Source organism: Catharus ustulatus, chromosome 24, assembly GCF_009819885.2.
Source record: "Catharus ustulatus isolate bCatUst1 chromosome 24, bCatUst1.pri.v2, whole genome shotgun sequence".
Classification (NCBI taxonomy): domain Eukaryota; kingdom Metazoa; phylum Chordata; class Aves; order Passeriformes; family Turdidae; genus Catharus; species Catharus ustulatus.
Genome location: NC_046244.1, coordinates 775,193 through 796,729, shown reverse-complemented (window position 1 = coordinate 796,729; position 21,537 = coordinate 775,193). Strand labels below are relative to the sequence as shown.

General features: G+C 61.1%; 1 protein-coding gene across 6 annotated transcripts; it reads right to left on the bottom strand.

Annotated features, from left to right (window-relative positions):
* Nucleotides 1-274: 274 nt before the first annotated feature.
* On the bottom strand, nucleotides 275-21,493 carry CROCC (ciliary rootlet coiled-coil, rootletin). Of its 6 annotated transcripts, none has more exons than XM_033079878.2 (34): nucleotides 21,413-21,493; nucleotides 18,939-19,078; nucleotides 18,057-18,236; nucleotides 17,896-17,979; nucleotides 17,720-17,811; nucleotides 17,482-17,647; nucleotides 16,837-16,943; nucleotides 16,554-16,760; nucleotides 16,054-16,150; nucleotides 15,883-15,978; nucleotides 15,370-15,534; nucleotides 14,995-15,173; nucleotides 13,721-13,882; nucleotides 13,436-13,580; nucleotides 12,585-12,950; nucleotides 11,932-12,125; nucleotides 11,514-11,641; nucleotides 10,967-11,118; nucleotides 10,483-10,584; nucleotides 10,214-10,348; nucleotides 9,329-9,460; nucleotides 9,008-9,246; nucleotides 8,377-8,536; nucleotides 8,130-8,297; nucleotides 7,378-7,696; nucleotides 6,747-6,868; nucleotides 6,547-6,667; nucleotides 4,831-5,003; nucleotides 4,060-4,242; nucleotides 3,356-3,499; nucleotides 2,748-2,930; nucleotides 2,364-2,480; nucleotides 1,372-1,482; nucleotides 275-1,128 (listed from the first exon to the last, which is right to left on the bottom strand). In XM_033079878.2, exons 2-34 carry the CDS (start codon nucleotides 19,071-19,073, stop codon nucleotides 1,078-1,080), a joined length of 5,115 nt encoding a protein of 1,704 aa, XP_032935769.1. In that variant the 5' UTR covers nucleotides 19,074-19,078; nucleotides 21,413-21,493; the 3' UTR covers nucleotides 275-1,077. The 6 variants fall into 6 exon arrangements, with proteins under 6 accessions (XP_032935769.1, XP_032935765.1, XP_032935768.1 ...); XM_033079874.2 differs by lacking the exon at nucleotides 21,413-21,493 and adding an exon at nucleotides 21,274-21,400; XM_033079877.2 differs by lacking the exon at nucleotides 21,413-21,493 and adding an exon at nucleotides 20,813-21,243.
* Nucleotides 21,494-21,537: the final 44 nt, after the last annotated feature.

Here is a 21,537-nt window from a genome sequence, read left to right as displayed (position 1 = left end):
GTCTGTAGGGTGCAGAGCTGGTCTGTAGGGTGCAGCCCCCTTTTATAGGATACAGCTCTCATTACAAGGAGTATCTCAGCTATAGGGTCTATTCCCCATCTACAGCATGAATTTCCCCTCTATAGGGTGAATTTTCCTCCAGAGCTTCTCTCTCATCTATAGGATGTAGCTTTATCATCATCATGATTTGTTATTTATTATTATTCCTTATCCTTTACTTTTCATTGTTATTAATTATTATTATTGGGGTTTGATTATTGGTTTTGTTTCTATTTCTTATTAATTATTCTTATTATTCATTACTATCTAGGGACTTAATTCAACCCAGCCCAAATTTGGGCTTTCCCAAAAGCCAACTTCTCCCCAAAAAAATCCCCTCAGAACTCCCAGTTTGGATTTTCCACATTTATTCGCACTAGGAATGAGGGGGGTTGGAGCCAGCACCTCCCTTCCCATGGCTTTCCCAACGCGGAGCACCAATTCTCAAAAATTCCATACAAAAACCTCACCTAAAAAAATCCTTCAAAAGCACAAATTCGGGGAATTTTTTTTGTTAGAAAAAAGGGAAAGATTAAGATGGGGTGAGGGCAGGGATTGGAAGGCTGGAGTGGGATAAATCAGTTGGGTTCTCTGGAGCTAAAAAAAGGAAATATTCCCCATTTTTTCGTTAAAAACTGCAACAAGAAAATGGGTAAACCATCCGTGAGGTCCCAAAGTGTACCAAAAATGCAGAAATTTTGTTGGCTGGTGGAAAAAGTGCAGCTTTTTCCTGCAGAAAAGGGAATGAAGAGGCAATAATTGCTGTGGGTTTGGAGCACAGGGATGGGGATGGATCCTCCTTGAGCTGTGCCGGGCTCTGCTGTGGATTTTGGGATCGGGGATGAGAACGGGAATGGGGATGAGGATGGGAGTGGGAATGGGGATGGAAACGGAATGGGAATGGGGATGGAAACGGAATGGGGAAGAATCCTCCCATCCCTGAGCTGTGCTGGGCTCTGCTGTGGATTTTGGGATGGGGCTGGATCCCCTCAGCCCTGAGCAGAGCTATGCCGGTCCCTGGAGATGTCCTGGAATTCCCTAAGTTCCAGTGGGATGTTGCTGCAGCTCCTGCTCCTTGAGCAGCACGATCTGCACGAGGTGGGGAGGGAGGGAGGGGAGGTTGTAAGGCAGGGCTGTGTCCCCGTGTCCCCCTAGGGCTGCTCCCATATCCCCTTGGGTTTCATCCCCATGCCCCATGTCCTCCGGGGCTGTCCCCGTGCTCCCGGGCCGTGTACCCCCAGGCTGTCCCCGTGTCCTCCCGGGCTGGGTCCCTGTGTTCCAGGGCCGTGTCCCACCAGACTGTCCCTGTGTCCCCAGGCCGTGTCCCCTCACCTGCTCCTCCAGGCCGCCACGGCCGAGCCGGAGCCGCTGCAGCTCCCGCTGCAGCTCCATGGGCGCCTCGGGGAGCGGCCGGGCCTGGAGCTCCAGCGCCGACACCTGCGCCTGGCGGGGAGGGGTGCCCAGCACCCCAAACTGGGCACTGCCTGCGCTGGGCACCCCAACAGCAGCCCAGGGCCAGCACTAACACCTCCCTTCCTTCTGGGACGGGCCCAGCCCCATCCCAGCACCAGCACTGGGACCATTCCCATTGGGATGAGCCCAGCCCCATCCCAGTACCAGCACCGGGACCATTCCAGCTGGACCAACCCCATCACATTGATTGGGATCAGCCCCATCCCATGGATCAGGATCAGCCAGATCCCACAGATAGGGATCAGCCTCAGTCCCATCCCATGGATCAGGACCAGCCCTGGCCCACGGATCGGGATCAGCCCCATCCCCATCCCATGGATTGGGACCGGGAGCAGCCCATGGATTGGGACCAGGACCAGCCCATGGATCGGGACCAGGACCAGCCCATGGATCAGCCCCAGCCCCATCCCCTGGATCAGTCCCATCCCCTGGATCAGCCCCAGCCCCATCCCCTGGATCAGCCCCAGTCCCATCCCATGGATCTGGACCAGCCCCAGCCCCATCCCATGGATCAGCCCCAGCCCCATCCCCTGGATCAGCGCCAGCCCCATCCCCTGGATCAGCCCCAGTCCCATCCCATGGATCGGGACCAGCCCCAGCCCCATCCCATGGATCAGCCCCAGCCCCATCCCCTGGATCAGCCCCAGTCCCATCCCATGGATCGGGACCAGCCCCAGCCCTATCCCCTGGATCAGCCCCAGTCCCATCCCATGGATCGGGACCAGCCCCAGCCCCATCCCATGGATCAGCCCCAGCCCCATCCCCTGGATCAGCCCCAGTCCCATCCCATGGATCGGGACCAGCCCCAGCCCCATCCCCTGGATCAGCCCCAGCCTGGCGCACAGACCCACCCGCAGCACCCGGATGCGCTTCCGAGCCTCCTCCAGCTCCTGCTCGGCTGAGCCGGCGGGGAGATCCTGCCGTGCCGGGAGCCATGTGGATCCAGCCCGGCCGGGAGGCTCCTGCTCCTGCCCAGACACACAGATAAGTATTTATTGGAGCATGTAGGATAGATACAAAAACACAGATAAACCCAAAAATATATTAGAGCAAAATATATATATTTAAAGATATATATTTAAAGATATAGCATCAGATAATTAGATATGATTATATAGATCTGAGATTATAATTAGATAAGTAATTAGCCCATATGGGTGCAGGGCTTTATGGGGGTCCACAGGGTCCTGCATTGGGGTCAAAAGTCAGCAAATTTGGCGAGTGACCCCACTCACCTCCTGCTGCTCGTCCTGGGAGGGCTCTGGCGGCCTTCCCTGTTCTGGCGGCATCCTCGGCTCCCGTAGCCTGCCCGGATCCCGGAGCATCCCCGGCCCCCGCTGCTCCCGCAGCTGCTCCCACAGCATTCCCTTCTCCCGCCGCGCCTCCGCCAGCGCCCGCCGCGCCTCCTCCAGCCCCTCCTGACACACCGGGAGGACAGTGGGACACCCCATGACATCCTGAGACATCCCCAGGACAGCCCCGGGACACCCCGGCACATCCCCGGGACAGTCCCGGGACACCAGGCAGATGGTTATGGGTAACTGAGAATGGGTCCAGCGAGAACTGGGACAGGATTCAGGGGAACTGGGGAAGCTGGGAATGGCTTTTGGGTGGCTGGAAGGGGGTTTGGAGGCAACTGGAGGTACTGGGAAAGGAATTCAGGGGAACTGGGGGAGCTGTGAGGGGGTTCAGGGGAAACTGGGGGAAGTGGAAAAGGGTTTGGAGGCAGAAGGGAGGGGGTTTAGAGCGAACTTGGAGGACTGGGAGGGTGTTCACTGAGAGTGAGGGGACTGGGAAGGGACTCGGGAGGAGCTGGGGGCACTGGCAGCGATTCCGACCCCACCTGGAGCAGCCTCCGGTCCGTCTCGCCAGCGGCCAGCGCGTTCTGGAGCTCCAGGAGCCGCTTGTGGAGCAGGGACCCGCCCGGAGCCTCCCCCTTGGAGCCGCTCCCCGGGAACGGCCCCGAGCCGGACTCGGCCTGAGCCAGCTGCGCCCGGGAATGATAACGGAAAGTGGGAGAACTGGGGGGACTGGGGCACTGGGAGGGGGTTCCGGGGGAGCTGGGGGCACTGGGAAGTTGTTCAGGAAAACTGGGGGAATTGGGAGGGGGTTCAGGGGCACCTATGGGACTGGGAAAGGGCTCAGGGGAAAGTGGGAGGAGTTCAGGGGAAAATAGAGGAACTGGGAGGGGATTCGGGGGGGAATGGGGGGACTGGTGGGTGTTCAGGAGGAATTCAGAGGAACTGGGAAGGGATTCGGGGAGAACTGGGGGACTGAGAGGGGTTTTGGGGGATCTTGGGGCAACTGGGAGGGGATCCAGAGGGATCTCGGGAACTGAGAGTGGGCTCAGGGGGAACTGGGAAAACGTTTGGGAGGAACTGTGGAAAACACAAGGTTTTCAGGGGGAACTGGGAATGGATCAGTGGGAACTGTGGGACTGGGAAGTGCTTCAGGAGGCACTGGGAGGGCGCTCGGGGAGGAACTGTGGCACTGGGTCAATGAAAAGCCAATTGAGCCGCTGGGACTGGGTGGGGCCGGTGCCGGTACCTGCGTGCGGAGCTGCTCCGCTCGCTGCCGCGCCTCCCGCGCCTCCGCGTCCCGCTCGCCCAGAGCCCGCCGGGCCCGGCCCAGCTCGGCCTCCAGCGCCCGCCGCTGCAGCTCCAGCCGGCAGCTGCGGCTCTCGCACACCTCCAGCCTCTGCCGCGCCTCCTCCAGCTCGCCCAGCTTCTCCTGCCATGCGGGCGTGGAGACGGGATGTGCCGGGCACGCAGCCGTGCCCACCTGGACTAGCCACCATTCCCACATGGCACACACTCACCATTCCCACCTGGCACACACTCACCATTCCCACATTGCACACTCACCATTCCCACATGGCACACTCACCATTCCCACATGGCACACACTCACCATTCCCACCTGGCACACACTCACCATTCCCACATACCACACACTCACCATTCCCACCTGGCACACTCACCATTCCCACATACCACACACTCACCATTCCCACCTGGCACACACTCACCATTCCCACATGGCACACACTCACCATTCCCACGTTCCACACTCACCATTCCCAGCTGGACTGCCCAGCATTTCCACCTGGTTTTCGCACATTTCCACCTGTTTTTCCTGCATTCCCCCGTTTTTCCCCCATTGTCCCCCCATTTCCCCCCATTCCCACCTGTTTTCCCACACTTCCACCGGTTTTTCCCACGTTCCCACCTAGTCTTCCTTCTTTCCTTCCTTCCCGCCCGTTTTTCCCGTATTCCCCCCTGTTTTTCCCCCGTTCCCTCCGTTTTTCCCCATCCCCACCTGTGCCGCTCGGCGCTCCCTCTCCGCGGTGCGCAGGCGGTCCCGCAGCTCTCGGCATTCCCGCTGGGAATTTCGCAGGCTCTCGTCCCGCAGCAGCCGCGAGGCGCGGGCAGCGCTCAGCTCCCTCCGTCCTGCGGGGACATCGGCACCGGGACAGGGGCTTCGTGGGATTCCTGGGGGTGCATTGGGGCTACTGGGGTTTATGGGGTGTAGAGGGTTCATTTGGGCTCATGGGGCAGAAAGACAGGTTTTGTGGGGCTCTTAGGCGTGCATTGGGGAGTTCCCGGGGTTCATGGGGGTGCAATGGGGTTACCGGGGCTTTTGTGGGTGCAGTGGGGGCTGCTGGGGCTTGTGGTGGACAAAGAGAGGCTTTGTGGGGCTCCTGGAGGTGCAAGAGGGAGTTCCCAGACTGTATGGGGGATGGAAAGGGGCGTTAGTGGGGTTTATGGGAGACGCAATGGGGTTACTGGGGTTTATGGAAATTGCAGAGGGGTTTATTGGAGTTTCTCAGGGATGTTGGGGGTTACTGGGGCTTATTGGGGTTTGTGGGGGATGCTGGGGGGTTTACTGGAGTTTATGAGGGTGCAGAGGGGTTTACTGGGGGTTTATGGGGGTGCAGAGGGGCTTACTGGGGGTTTATGGGGGTGCAGAGGGGTTTTACTGGGGTTATGGGGGTGCAGAGAGGTTTTAGCCCATTTATTGGGACTTACAGAGTTAGCACCGAAGGGTTCCCAGTTTTACTGGGAATTACAGGGGATCCACAGGAGGTCCCCAGTTTTGCTGGGGTTTCTAGGAGATTCAGGGGTGTTGTACCCACATTATTGGGATTTATGGCGTTTGCTCAGGGCATTTCTCAGTTTTCCTGGGGTGACTGTGGGACACAGGGAGGTTCTCCCAGTTTTACTGGGGTTTTATTGGAGTTTATGGGGGACAAACTGGGAGGAGTTACTGGGTTTACTGGGGTTTAAGTGGGATACACAGGCGTTTTAGCCCTTTGTTGGGATTTTTGGTGACTGCACAGGGAGTTTACCAGTTTTAGTGTGATTTACATGGGATCTATAAGGGAGTTCACAGGTTTTACTGCAGTTTATGGGGAATTTTTTAATTGGTTATTTCTCTATTAGGTTTTTAATGTTTTGAGTCTTTAATTTTATTGGGATTTATTCAGTTTGCACAGGGTTTTATCAGCTGTTTTATTGGAGTTTACAGGAAATACACGGGGAATTTACCAGCTTTACTGGGATTTATGTGGGGATGCACACAGGTTCTCCTCCACTTTATTGGGATTTATGGAATTTGCACAGGGGTTTTACCAGTTTTACTGGGTTTCGTGGAGTTTACCAGTTTAACTGGTATTTACATGGGATTCACAGGGGATTTTACCAGTTTTAGTGAGGTTTATGGGCATCCATGAAAGTTTTACCAGTTTTACTGGGATTTGTGGAAGATGCAGAGGGGGTTTTACCCATTTTATTTGGTTTAGGATATATGGAAGTTTTTTACCACTGGGGTTTAAAGGAGGTGCAGAAGAGTTTTACTTGAGTTTACCGGGATTTATGAGGTTTTTGGAGGAAATTCGGGGGAGGATCCTGCCGTCCAGGCAGCACCGCCCCCCTCCCCGTGCCTCAGTTTCCCTCCAAGCTCCCACTCGCAGTGGAGGCTCCAGCAGCTGCCAAACCACCCCGAACCCCACAAATTCCCCAAAACCGGCATCACCTTGCTCGCTCTCGTCCAGCAGTTTCTGGAGCTGCTGTGCCCGGGCACCGGCGCTGTCCCGCTCCGCCTCCGCCTCCGCCAGGCGGCGGCCCAGGCTGCCCAGCTGCCCCCGGAGCTCCTCCTGCCGGGAACACGGGCTGGGAAAGGGCCGGGAAGGGCCTTTTTGGGATAAAGGGGACGGGGGGGACGGGGGGACGCACCCGCTCCCGCTGCGCATCCTGCAGCTCCCGCAGGAATTCCCGCAGCGCCGCCCGCAGCGCCTCGGGATCAGCGTCGGGATCCAGGAGAGAACCGGGGCTGCCCGGCCCCTCCGGGCCACCCCCTGCGGGGGACAAGCGCGGTGGCATGGGGACACCAGCCTGAGGAGAGGGGATGGAGCAGCGGGGGACACCAGGGGTGCAGGGGATGGAAAAATTTGGGGTCCCAAGGATGCAGGGGATGGAAAAAATGGGGGATCCCAGGGGTACAGCAGATGGAATAGTGGAGTTTGAGTGACCCCAGGAATGCAGGGGATGGAATAGTGGGGTTTGAGTGACCCCAGGGGTACAGGGGATGGAATAAGGAGGTATGGGAGACCCCAGGGATGCAGCAGATGGAATAACGGGTTTGGGAGACCCCAGGGATGCCATACTAGGGTTCGAGTGACCCTAGTATTTTGGGGAATGGAGCAATGGGACACCCCAGGGATGTATAGGATGGAATAACAGGGTTTGAGTGACCCCCGGGACACCGGGGCCGGAGCATCGGTGTGTTGGAGACCCCCAGGGCTGGATCAATGGGGTGACACCTCCCTTCCTCTTAGCCCCACCCGGTTCCCCAGGGGCCGCTCACCCTTGGCCCTAGCGACGGCCACTGTGCGGCGCAGGGTGGCCTGGAGGCCGCCCAGGCGGGACTCGGTGGCCCTGCGCTGCTCCTCGCCCCGGGCCAGCTCCGCCTCCAGCCCCTGGGCTCGGCCCTGAGCCGCGCTCAGCCGCAGCCCCAGCTCGGCCACCTCGACCCGCGCCGCCTCCACCTTGAGCTGCAGGTTCCGCGCGTCCGCCAGCAGCTTCTTCTCATTGCCCCGCGCTTCCTCCAGGCTGCGGGACAGCTCCTGCTCCCGCCGCCTGAACTCTTGCTCCGCCGCCGCCAGGCGCTGCTGCAGCTGCTGCAGCTGCCGGAGGGGCCAGGGAGCGGTGAGGGGAGCAGGGATGGTGGGGTGGGAGGAATGGGCAACGGGGGAGGGGAGGATGGGGAACGAGGGGATGGAGTAATGGGGTGATCGGGACCTCAGAGATGAGGAGATGGAGCAATGGGGTGATGGGAACACCCAAGGACACATGATATGGAGCAATGGGGTGATCAGGACCCCATGAAGGCAGGGAATGAAGCAGTGGGGTCACATGGAACTCCAGGGAGGCAGGGGATGGAGCAATGGGAACACCCAGGGACACAGGATATCACAGTGATGGCGATGATTGGGGACAAAAGGCACCAAGTCTGAGGGGACAGGGACACCTCCAGACACACAGGATAGCCAGCTATGGGAGGACAGGGACACTTCAGGATGTGGGACACGCACAGCGGGGTTTTGGGGACGCCCTCACCTCCTTCCTGGCAGCCTCGGTGCCAGCCTCGCTCTCTGCCACTTTCTGCCTGAGGCCGGAGGCTTCGCGGCGGCTCCGCTGCTCCCGCTGCTCCTCCAGAGCCACCCGCGCCTGCAGCTCCCCCAGCTCCCGGCCCCGCCGGCTGTTCTCGCTGTCCAGCTCCTTCACCTGTCCACGAGGGACACCCGCGATGGCTGGGGGGGCTCTGTGCCACCCCGCTGTCCCCGCTGTCCCCACTGTCCCTGACCTGGCGGCGCAGCTCCTGCAGCTCCCGGCGGCTTTCGAGGCGGGCGCGCTCCAGCCCACGCAGCGCCGCCCGCAGCTCCGACACCTCCCGCTCGGCCGCCGCCCGCGCCGCCTCCAGCAGCGCCAGCCGCTGCTCCTTGTCTTCCCCGGAGCGCTTCAGGCTGCGGGGAGTGGGGGCTGGTAGCACCCGGAGGGGGGCCAGCATGCCCCCGGCCCCAGCTGTGCCCATCCCAGGTGTCCCCCTAGCCCCACATTTCCATCACCTTGTCCTGAGTGTCCTCCTGGCCTGGAGCCTCCTGACCCCATCCCAACCTGTGTCCTAACAGCAACCCCATCCCACCGCCCTCCAGGGTGCGGGGGTCACTCACCCCTGTAATTCCCAGCTCCTGCTTGTCCTCATCCTGAGCATGTCCCAGTTTTTACTTCCCTCATCCCGAGCATCTCCCAACTCCTGCATCTCCCAGCTCCTGCATCTCCGAATTCGGGCAGCCCCGTGTCCCACCCATCACTCCGACTCCTGCATCTCCCAGCCTGGACATTCCCTTACCCGGAGCATCCCCCCCTCCAAGATGCTACACCCACGCCCCGCACCTCCCGGCAGGGATGGGGTGAGGGTATCCCGCATTCCCGACCTGATGCGCTCTCCCTCGGCGCGCCGCAGGGCCGCCCGCAGCTCCTCGTTGGAGCGCTGCAGAGTCTCCTTCTCTCGGGTCGCATCGTCCAGGGCCCGCCGCGCCTCCTGCGCCCGCTGCCGCTCGGTGTCGCGGCCCTCGCGGCTGTCCCGGGCCTCTCGCTGCGCCTCCAGCAGCTCCTGCCGCGCCGCCGCCCGCGCCTCTGTCCCCGCCCGCAGCTGCGCCCGCGCCTCCTCCGCCTGTCCGCAGGTGGAACTCAGGGGAATTTGGGGATTTTAGGGGGGCCGGAAGGGGCTTTTTTTGGGGGGGTGGGCGTCTCACCTCCCGCAGGGCACTGTCCCGCTGTTTGGCCGCTGCTGCTGCTTGGTCCCGGAGCTCCCGCGCCTCCCGCTCGTGGCTCAGCGCCGCCTCCTTCGCCCACGCCCGCAGCGAGCGCAGCTCCGCGGCCAAGCCCTGCGGGGACACCGCACCCTGGGACCCCCCCTCCCTTCGGGGGTCACCGGGGCGACACGGCCGGGGAGGGGTCCCGGACACGGCGGGCAATGGGGATAGATCCCGGAAAGAGGGGGGCAGTGGGAATGGGGTCCCAGGAAGGGGGAACAGTGGGAATGGTGTCCTGGACACAGAGGGGCAATGGAGATGGATCCAGGAAAGGGAAGCGGGGGCAGTAGGGATAGTGTCCCAGAAAGAATGGAGGGGCAATGGGAATGGGGTCCCAGAAAGTGGGGGAAAGTGGGGGTGGGGCCCCAGAAAGAGAGGGCCAGTGGGGATGGGGTCCCGAAAAGCACGGAGGGGCAAAGGGAACGGGGTCCCAGAAAGAGGGGGGCAGTGAGGGTGCTGCAGGGATGGGGTGAGGGGGCTCAGGTACCACAGCTGAGCCCCAAAGCCAGGGGACATGAGGGTGAAGTTGGGGGGCTGCAAGATAAGGGGACACTGGGGGGGGGGGGCTTGGAATGGTGAGGGTGAGGCTCAAGCAGGGATGTGCAATGGGGGGTACCCAGGAATGGGGGGCTGCAATGGGGGGGCCCACAGAGGGGCCACAGGAGATATTCAGACGGGGGGGTTGGAATTGGGGGGTGATGGGGGGACACCCAGCCATGGATGGGGAGGGGGCACTTTGGCAATGGGAGTTGCAATGAGGGGAGACACCTGGGCACAGGGGCTCTGTGCCACCCTGGGGGGGTTCTGGGAGCTCCTCAGACCCACCTGCTCCTTCTCCTGGTGGCTGCTGACCTCTCGCCGCTGCTGCTCCAGCTCCGCCGTGGCCTCGTCCAGGCTCCTCTGGAGCCCAGAGAGCGTCCCCGCGAGGGCCACCCGCTCCTCCTGCTGCAGCGCCAGAGCCTGGGGGGACATCGGGGATAGCACGGGACTGGGGAACAGGAGGATGGCAGAGGGACTGGGGGACATCAAGGGTGACACAGGGACAGGGGGACATCAGGGGTGGCACAGGGACTGGGGGACATCAGGACCACCACCTGCTGCTTCTCGCTCTGGTGCTGCTGCCGTGCTGCCGCCAGCTCAGCCACCAGCTCCTCGTGCTCCTGCACCAACCGGCCCCGCTCGGCCTCCAGCTCCTCCTGCCGACACCGAGATCACCAGTGAACCCCCAAAATCACAAGCAAACCCGAACATTCAGCACCACACCACGAGCATTGTGCCTCAACAATCAGCAGGAATGTCAGGAATCAAGGTTGCACCCCAAAAATCACCAACAGTGCCCTCAACAATCACCACGTGCATCAAAAATCAGCTCTGCACCCCAAAACCCAACATTTCACCGCGAAAATCTACATTACTCCCTGACAACCAACATCGTGCCCCAACAATCATCCTTAAAACCCCCCAAAATTACCATCACACCCCAACAATCTCCACCACAGCACCCCAAAATCGCACCACCATGCCCTCAAAATCACTCTCACGGTCCCAAATCCCCGTGCCTCCCCGGCCCGTGCGCACCTTCTCGTGCTGGAGGTGCTCGAGCTGGTCCCGGTGGGCATCGCGGGCGCTCTGCAGGGCCACTGTCACCGCGGCCGCCTCGGCTGCCGCCACCGCCTGGCGCCGCTCCCGCAGCTCCTGTGCCCGCTCCCGCCGGGCCACGCCCAGCTCCGCTGAGGGACACGGGGACAGACATGAGGACACCCCCAGACATGGGGACACCTCAGTCATGGGGAAACCCCCAGATATGGGGACATCCCACCGTGGGGACACCTCAGTCCCCACCATCGGACACCCCCAAGCCAGTGGGGACCTGCTAGTCACTGGGGACAAGCCCGGTCAGTGGGGACAGCCCCTGCCAATGGGGAAAGGATGGAGCTGAGGATGAAGATGGGGATGGCTGAGGATGAGGATGGATGGGGATGATGATGAGGATGAAGATAGGGATGAATGGGGACAAGGTTGAAGATGGGGAGAAGGGTGAAGATGGGGATGAAGATAGGGATGGATGGGTTGGAATTGGGCATAGCCTGGCCAATGGGACACACAAGTGGCCAGGACCCCTCACCCTCCAGCGCCTCCTTGGCCTGGGTCAGTGTCCGGCCTTGGGCCTCCAGCTGCTGATTGCGGGCCTGGAGCTGGGCTAGCTCCTGCTGCAGCTGGAACACACTGCTCTCCAGCCCTTCCTTCTCCGACCTGTGGAACGCCAGGCAAGGAGCTGGGCACGAGGCTGGGAACGGGGCTGGGCACACCCCGGCACGCACCTGAGTCCAGCACCCATCTTGAACCTGGCACCCACCTGAGCCCGGCATCCATCTGAGCCCAGCACCCACCTGAGCCCGGCACCCATCTGAACCTGGAATCCACCTGAGCCCGGCATCCATCTGAACCTGGAACCCACATGTGCCCAGCACCCACCTGAGCCTGGCACCCACCTGAATCCGGAACCCACCTGAGCCCAGCACCCACCTGAGCCCAGCACCCACCTGAGCCCGGCAGCCTCCCGGTCGCGGTGCCTGTCCTGGCGCTGGGCAGCCGCGAGCCTCACGGCCAGTCCGGCCCCATCCTGGGCCAGCGCCGCCTGTGTCCGGCCCAGCCGCTCCTGCTCCGCCCGGAGCCGCTCCTGCTCCGCCCGCGCCCTCGCCAGTGCCTCGCCCGCCGCGCTCTGCTCCTGCACCGCCTGCGGGCAAGCGGTGACACCAGGACAGCTCAGGGACAGCTCAGGGACAGCTCAGGGACCAGCAGTGACAGCTCACTGACCACTAGTTACACCTAATTGAACACCAGTGACATCCCAGGGACCACCAGGGACAGCCCAGAGAACACCAGGGACAGCTCACTGACCACCAGTGACACCTCGCCGAACGCCAGTGACATGCCAGGGACCACCAGTTACACCTCACTGACCACCAGTGACAACTCAGGGATCATCAGTTACCCCATGCCTCCTCTCCACCCCTCCCAGTTACCCCAGACACTCTCCCCACCCCTCCCAGTTGCCCCTGGCACTCTCCCATTTACTCCCGATACACCCTTAGTGACCCCACGCCCCCTCCCCACTCGTCTCAGGTACACCGGACAGTCTCCCCACCCTTCCCAGTTGCCCCAGCACCCTCCCAGTTGCCCCTGCGGTGCTCACCTGGCCGAGGCTGTGGCGCAGCCGCTCGTGGAGCCCGCGCAGCTCCCGCAGCTCCTCCCGCAGTCCCCGCCCGTTGTCCCGGGGGTCCCCCCGTGCCCGCTCCAGACCAAGCCGCTCGTCCCCGGGCCGGGGACCGCGCTCCAGCCGCGCCCGCAGCAGCGCCAGCTCCCGACACAGCTCCCGAGTGCGCAGCCGGCCCCGCTCCCGCTCCTGCTCCTGCCACTCCAGCCGCTGGCTCAGCTCCGCCTTGTCCCGGGCCAGTCCGGCCGCCAGCTCGCTGGTCTTGGCCAGCGCGTCCCTCAGCCGCGACTCCTCTGCCTCCGCTGCCCGACGGGCCTCTGCCAGCTCCCCGCAGCTGCCCTGCGCCTGTGACGGGGCACCGGCTGGCACCGGGCACCGGTAACGATGGGATGGGGGCGATGGGAGGCTTGGGCATGACTGGGGCTTGGGGGCACCGGCCAGACACAGGGGCAACTGGGGCACGGGGGACACGGTGGGTAGCTGGAGCCTGGGGAGTACCTGGGGCAGGGGTACACAGAGGGCAGGCACCTGGTGCTCACCTGAGGCCTGGGGTCACCAGTTGGCACTGGGCACCAGGGCACGGTGGGATGGGAGGGACTGGGGCTTGGGGAGTACCTGGGACATGGGGGGGCACCCGGGGGGCACTTGGGGACACCTAGGGTATGTGGGGACACCTGTGGAACCAGGACATGGGGGCAGCTGGGGCATGGGGCTGCCCCCACAGCAGGACTGGTACTCCTGGGGATACATCCATGGGGATGCACCTGTACCCACGGGGATGCACCTATATCCATGCCCGACCCCGCTGTGGGGCGGGTCCGGGTGCCCACCTTGCCCAGGGCCTCAGCCAGTGCCTCCTGCTCGCCCCGGGCCAGCTCCACCTCCAGCAGTGCCCGGCTCAGTGCTTCCCGTTCCTCCAACAGCTCCCGCTGAGCCTGCGCCCGCTGCACCTCCAGCTCCTGCACCTGCTGCTGGCTGTGGGGGGACAGTGCTCACCTGTGCCACCTGTGCACTCACCTGAATCCACCTGTGCCCACTTGAACCCTCCTGTACCTGCCTGTATGCACCTGAACCCTCCTGTATCCACCTGTGCCCACCCATGCCCCCATGCCCACCTGCGCTCCAGCTGCTGGTGGGCAGCCTGGGCGTCGCGGGCAGCCTCGTCCCGTGAATCCTGCAGCCCCTCGCTGCGGCGACGCAGCTGCTCCCGCTCCTGCTGAAGGGCTCCCACACGCTGCTGCTCCTCCGCCAGCGCTGCCTCCGCACGGCACAGCTCCCTGATGGACAGGGGGACACATGGACACAGTGATACAGGGACATGGGGACATGGCGACACACGGACACAGCGACATGGGGACACACAGACACAGAGACACGTGGACATGGGGACACACAGACATCGGGACACATGGGGACAATGGACACACAGACATAGACATATGGACACATGGACACGGGGACACAGGGACACACCAACAGACACACGGACATGTACGTGGGCACATGGATATATGGACACACGAACACGGGCATGTGGATACGGACATACAGACACACAGACACAGGGGACACATGGATACCTGGACACATGGACATGTGGACACAGGCATACAGACATGGGCACAGACACAGGGACATATGGAAAAAGAGACACAGGGCAAAGTGACAAAGGGACACATGGACACATGGACACATGGACGCATGCATACCACGGTGTGGGGGCACCAACACATGAATATGGGTAGGGGGGTGGACAGGCAGATGGACACACATGGGAAGATGGACAGATGGACATGGGTGGGTACAGGGATGGGGTGATGCTCAGAGGCAGGATGGGAAAGATGCATTGGAATGGGAGGGATGTTCAGGGACAGATAGACAGACACAGGTGTGTGGGGATGGATGGACAGGGACAGACAGACACAAATGTGTGGGGATGGACGGACAGATGGACAGATGATGGACAGGAACAGACAGACACAGATGTGTAGGGATGGACAGACAGGGACAGACAGACACAAATGTGTGGGGATGGGTGGATGGATGGACGGACAGGGACAGACAGCACAGGGATGCAAGCACAGGGATGCAAGGACAGATGGATACACAGGATGCAGAGGGACAGATGGGGACACATAGATGCACCAGAATAGATGGACACAAGGATTCACGGGGACAGATGGACACAGAGGGGCAGTCAGTGAGTGACACTGGGACAGATGGACACAGGGACACATGGACACAAGGATGCACAAGGACAGAAAAGGACACAAGGATGCCAAGGGACATACATGGACCAGGATGCACGGGGACGGGTGGGGACACGTGGACAGACCCACGGATGCAAAGGAACACAGGGGCACACAGGGACAGACAGCCGGGTTGGTACCTGCGCAGCCCCTCGGCCTCGGTGCGCAGCCGGAGCCCCTCCCGCTGTGCCTCCTCTTGTGCCCGCCGGCAGCTCCCGGCCTCGGCTCCCAGCTGCTCCAGCCGCTGCTCCAGCATTCCCAGCTCCCGCCGCAGGCTCCCGGCTGCCTCCCGGCCCGCCTCCACCTGGCTCCGGGCCTCCTGGGGGGTCAGCCTTCATCACATCCCCATCCTTATCCCCATCCTTCCCATTCTCATCTCATCATCATCCCCATCCTTCCCAAACCCATTTCCATCCTTCCCAAACCCATCCCCATCCTCATCCCCATCCTTTTTACCCTCATCCTTATCCCCATTCCCATTCCCATTCCCATTCCCCATCCCATCCCATCCTCACCTGCAGCTGGAGCTGGCGCCGGCTCAGGGTCGCGTGCACAGCGGCAGCGGCAGCGCTGGCAGAGAGGCTGCGGAGAGGGGACACGGCAGGACACGGGGGGGACATGGTGGCACATGGTGGGGACACGGTGGGCACAGTGGGGTCAGAGTCATCCGCCAGCACTGCCTGTTCCCGGGAAAACCCAGTGCAATGTCAGGAAGGGAAGGGAATAAAGTCAGTGAGGGGGGAACCAAGGTGAGAAAGGGGAAATGGAGTCAAGGAAGGGGAAACTGAGGTGGGAAACAGGGAATCAAGTCAAATAAGGGGGAAACTGTAAGGAAAAGGGAAACTGAGGCAGGGAGGGACACCGAGGCAGGCAGGGGACACTGAGGAAGGGAGGGACACCAAGGCAGGCAGGGGACACTGAGGCAGGCAGGGGACACTGAGGGGGGACTGGACACTGAAGCAAGGAGGGGACACTGAGGCAGGGAGAGGTCCCTCCTGGCCATGGGTGGCCCCGGGGTGTCCCAGCACCTGGGTGACCTCGTGCAGCGTCCGGCGCAGCAGCTGCAGCTCGGAGCGCAGAGCCTGCACCTGCTCGGGCGTTGGCTCCCGGGTGCGCGCAGCCTCCTGCAAACCCCGGCACAAGATCAGGCCAGGAATGATGGATGTGCCTCCCCCAAAACCACCACACCCTGCACCCACCAGCTCCTGCAGCTGCAGGGTCAGTGCTTCCACTGCCTGCTCCTTCTCCTCATCCTCGCTCCGGCGCCGCTCCAGAGCCGCCGTCAGCTCCGCCAGCCTGGCCAGACACGGCCACCATTGATTCACAGCACTGCCTCCTCCTGCCTCACATCCCTTCCCATCCGCGTCACAGCCCCAAAACCTTCCCCATGAAACATCCCCCGTGGCCCCATCCTGCTGGTGCTCCTGCATATCTCCTGGTGCTCCTGCATATCTCCTGGTGCTCCTGCATCCCCTGCTGCTCCTGCATCACTCTTGGTGCTCTGCATCCCTCCTGGTGCTCCTGCATCCTTCCTGGTGTCCCTGCATCCCCTGGTGCTCCTGCATCCTTCCAGGTGTCCCTGCATCCCCTGGTGCTCCTGCATCCCATCCCTCTAGCTCATTCCCTCCCCGTCATGTGCCACATCCCCTGCACCTCCATTCCTCCCGTCGCCCATCCCGGTGCCCCCCACTCCCTGTACCTGGCTGCCAGGGTGGCTTTCTCCAGCTCCGCGTCCCGTGCCCGCGCCGCCAGCTGCTCCTCCAGCTGCTCCAGGCGCAGGTCCTGCCGCTCCCGGGCCGCGTTCGCCTCGCTCTCGGCCAGCCGCAGGTTGGCTGCCAGGTGCAGGCAGGCGGTGTGGGCGGCGCGGCCCGTCCGGGACACCTCGTGGCCCAGCTCCGCCAGGTCCCTGCGCGGGCGGGAGGTGCAGGGTGGGATCCGCAGGGATCCCCAGAAAGAGAGCTCCCGCCCCGGGCCCCGCTGACCTCTCGGTGGTGGCCTTCATGTCCCCGAAGTGGCGCCTGAAGGCCACCAGCTGCCGCCAGAGGGTCAGGAGCCGGCTGTGCTCGTTGCTGAAGTAGGTGTTGAAGGACTGGGGTGGGATAGATCGGGATCAGGGATCCACCAAATTCCCAAATAGCTCTCCTGGCCGCACCCATCACCCCCAGAGTTCTCCACAGCCCTACCCCAATTCTTGTGGGAACGGGTGGGAGGCGGGGCGACACATCCCTGCCTCACATCCCCTTCCCATTACATTTCCCGAGTCCTCAAATCCTTCCCCATGGAACCTCTGCCTGGCCCTGCATCCCTCCCACGGGTCCTGTATAACTGTCCCTGACATATCCCCACATCCACCTGGCTCATATCCCTTCCCCATCCCAAATCATTCCCCATGGAACATTCATTCCCTCAGCCCTGCATCCCTCCCCAGTGATCTCACATCCCTAGCCCTCTGTCTTGCATCCTCCTCCCACTACATGCCACACCGCCATGTTCCCCAAATTCTGCTCTTTGCAGCATCCCCCATCACCCCACATCCCTCTCCATGATCCCACATCCCCACATCCCCCTGCCTCACATCCACTGCTGCTGCCCACTGCATCCCTGTCCCTGCCTGGGATGTCCCCCACCTCCTCCTCTCGCCTCCACTCCGCCTCTCGCTGCTCCAGCTCGTCCCGGGCCCTCGCCCAGTCGGCCGTGAGCTTCCGGATGTCCTCGCTCAGTGCCGCGTTGGCCACATTGGCCTGTTCCAGCTGCTCCCGCAGCATCGAGTTCACCTGCACCAGGCTACTGCTCCTGGGACGCCAGGGGATTCCCTCAGTCAGAATCCCCTGGGAATCCTCACACCCACCCAGAGATCCTGCCCACCTCTGCTGCTCCTCCTCCAGCCGGATCAGTGCGTTCTCCAGCTCGTTGCTGTTCTCCTCCTCGGGCTGGGAGCCGCTGGCATCCAGCTGAATCTGTGGGAACATCCCCCTGCTGGTCATCACTCCAATTTGGGGATTTGGGGATTTGGGGCAGGGGATCCCAAAAGCCTCCCTCACCGTCAGCCTCTCCTGCTCCAGCTCTGTCGCCTTCTCCAGCAGCTGCTGCTCCATTTCCCCGCATTTCTTCTTGTACTGCAACACCTGGGGGAGGGACAGGGGGATGACACCGATGGGGGCAGTCCCCAAATTATCCCAGTGCTCCCCTAGGAAGGATTTACCTTGGTTTGGAGCTTCTGCACCAGCTGGGCCTGGCGCTGCTGACCCTCCTGGTAGGCCTGGAGCTTCCTTTTGTAGGCAGCCTGCTCCTCCTCTAGCAGCCTCCGCAGCTCGATGTTGTGCTGGGCCAGGCTCCGGCTCTCGGCTGCTTCCTCCGGCTCCAGCCGCAGGCTGTGTTCCAGCTGGGATCAGGGGGAGTCCAGGCTGACATCCCCACACCCCTGAGCATCCCCCGGCATCACTCCCAGCAAAGCTATCGCTTCCGTGGGGCTCCATGGCAAATCCCAATTCCCACTTTCTCTCATTTCTCCATGCACAGGGAGGGGATGAATGGGAAATTTTGGGGGTGCTTTTAAGGTTCAGCAAAGCCCTTTCCCGGTTTGCATAGAGTGGCTGATGGATAAAAGATCCTTGTGTACAGGAGGGGAAACTTGCCTGGGGATATTTTCCTGATATTTGCTTTTTTCTTAACTAATGAGGCACAAACCAAGGGATTCCTTCAGAACCCCACGTGCCCCTCAATTTGCAGCCACACTCAGCACAGGAAAGGCCAAAGCCCTTTGGAATTCCTGGTTACCAGGGCAAAGAATGGAAAAACTGAAGGATTTCCACAGGGAGGGGGGATCCTTCCCAAAATCCAGCAGGACAAATAAAACAGGGATAGGCAAGCCCTGGCAAGCCAGGACAGGTCTAGACAATTCCCACTATGGGGACACTGCAGCTCTCCTTCCCCACACGGGGAACACCAAGGCTGGATCTGGCAGAGCCTCGATTCTGGGGCTAAAAAAGATATATTTGGAGAGCTCACCCACTCACTGAGGGCATGGTACTTGATGGCCAGCTCTGGATTATGGGGCTAAAAAGGCAGATTTGGGAGGGCTCACCCGCTCACTGAGGGCATTGTACTTGATGGCCAGCTCATCGCGCTCGGCCCGGCTCTGTGCCAGCAGGTCCTCGATGCGGGACAGCTCCTGCTGCAGGATCCGGTTCTCCTCCTGCAGGGACAGCAGCGAGGCCATGGCCCCTGCAGGATGGGATGGAGAAAGGTGGGATGGGATCTGGGATCTGGGATGGGATCCAGAATTGGATCCAGCCCAGGGCACAGCCAGGCCACCATTTCCCACCATGAGCTGTTCTGTTCCCCTTGGAAACAGGCTGAGCCCTCCCTGGGTGCAGAATTTGGATAAAGGATCCTCAGGGATCGGCATCTTCCCCTGATATTTCCTTTGATTTTAATAACCAGGCACAAACAGGGGCATTTCCACCAAAATCTCACCAGCCCCTCAATCTGAGTCTCCTCCAGCCCATGACACGCATTCTGAGCCCTGCCCTGGATGGAAATGCCACCTCCCACACTCGACATTCCAAGGAATGTCCTTTGTGAGGGAAGAGTTGCTGGAAACGCTCAGTTGTGGTCAAAAACCCACCAGAAGTTTGCAGTTGTGACTGCAAGGATGTTCAGATCCACATTCACAATCCCAAAAACTGACGGTGATTTGCAGCTGCAACCACAAAATGGCCAAAAGCTGGTGTTTGGGATCACAAAGGGCTGTAGATTTACAGCTGTGATCCAAACCAACTTCATTTTGCAGCTGCAGCATAAAACCTCTGTAAATGTGTGTTTGGGATCATAAAACCATGGCAGGTTTATAGCTGCAACAGCAAAACTGCTGCAGAATTGCAGTTATGATTCCCAAACTGCTGCAAATCTGTGTTTGTGGTCACAAAACCCCCACAGATTTACAGCTGCAGCCATAAAACTGACAGAAAAATGCATTTTGATCCCAAAACTGCTGCAGGTTTCCAGTTACAATCCCAAAATATGCTGCAGATTTACAGCTGCAACCACAAAATCGCAAAAAATTCAAGTTTGTGATCCCAAAACCACTGCAGATTTATAGTTGCAATCATAAAACTGGCACGAACTTGCATTTGTGATCCCAAGAAACTGCTGCACATACTTCCAGTTACAACAAAACTGCTGCAGATTTACAGTTGCAACCACAAAATCACTAAAATTTCGCGTTTGTGATCCCAAACCCGCTGTAAATTCGCATCTGTAATCCCATACCCGCTGTAAATTCGCATTTGCCATCCCAAACCCGCTGTAAATTCGCATTTGCGATCCCAAGCCGCCGCACCTTTCCATTCGCAGCCACAGACCCGCCCCCCGATTCTCCACTGGGATCACGGAGCTGCCCCGATCCGCGATTTTCCGACCACAAATCCCCTTTGCCCTCCCAAAGCCGCTGCCCAAGTGCCATTCCCGATCCCGTTCCCGTTTCCGTTCCCGATCCCGATCCCGATCCCATTCCCGACCCAGTTCCCGTTCCCGATCCCCATCCCACGATCCCCCCGCCGAGGGGACGCGGTGACCCCACCTCAGCCCCGGGCGCATCTCTCGAGCCCCCGAGCACTCCCTTGCCGCGGCCTCCTCGTCCCCAAGCCCCTTTTCCCGGGATTTGGGGCGGTTTGGGCTCGGTGCCCGCCCGCGGGAAGCGGATGCGGGGTCGGAATTAGCCCGAAATCCGCGTCCCCTCCCCGCGTGATGGCGGGAGCAGGGACCCTCCTCTTCCTGGAGGTCCCGACAGCGGCTCAGCCCCATCCTCCCCCCAGAAATCCCTCGGCACTCCCGGGCTTTGCCGACAAATCCACCCCGAGGCTGTCGGTGGGAGGAGAACGAGGAAAAGGAAGGAAAACAGAAGCAAAGCCGGCCGCCGGCGCTGCCCGCGCCCAGGGCGGGTGGGGAAGTCCTTACCCCGGGTGGAGCCGCTCCCCAGCGGGGCACGGGGCTCCTCGGAGGGCCCGGTCCTTAAGCCCCGCGGTCCTTAAGCTCATTAAGGCCCGGGAGTTCGCTCCGGCAGGAAAAGCTCCGGGGTGGAGCGAGCCGGGGTTGCCAAGGGGTGAAGCGGCTTTAACAGCCCCGGGATGTGGGGTTGGCCCCGGGATCCCGGATCACCCCCTCCCGGACACAGCTTTAATTATACCCCGGGGCATTAAAGACTTCCTGCCCCCACCCTGGTAGAGAAAAGTGGGGATAAATCCCCAAGCCGGGCCCCAAATCCCCCAGAACGGGGGCTGGAGACATCCCTGCTCCTGAAACAAGGGATGGATCTGGTCCCAAGCCACGCTCCGGGAAGGAGGGGCTCGCCCGGCCGCCCTCCCCTGGCCCCCCCCGGCAGGGAAAGTGCCCTTTCTCCCCCGAGAGCCAGAGATTACCCAGGCCGGGGAGCAGGCAGCTGGGATTGAGGATTTACAGCGTCTTGGATGCCTCCAGCCAGGCGGGAGCTGCCTCCAATTCCACCCCCGAGCATTTATGTCCCAAAACGCCTCGTTTTCCACTCATTTCTTCTCTTACCTTCCCCTCCCGGTGTCCTTCCCAATAGAAACCACTGCTAAGCAACAGGTTCTGTTGTGCTCCTTGTCCAATCCCATTCCCTCAGCACAAGCAAGGAATGGGAATCACAAAAGCTCATCCTGGCT

Coding starts and splice junctions, on each gene's coding strand:
- CROCC (XM_033079878.2), bottom strand. CDS start 19,073: ATGGCCTCGCTGCTGTCCCTGCAGGAGGAGAACCGGATCCTGCAGCAG. Junction 13,883..14,994: donor GAGGCCGAGGGGCTGCGCAG/GTACCAACCCGG, acceptor CCTGTCCATCAG/GGAGCTGTGCCGTGCGGAGG. Junction 1,129..1,371: donor GTGGCGGCCTGGAGGAGCAG/GTGAGGGGACAC, acceptor CACCTCGTGCAG/ATCGTGCTGCTCAAGGAGCA.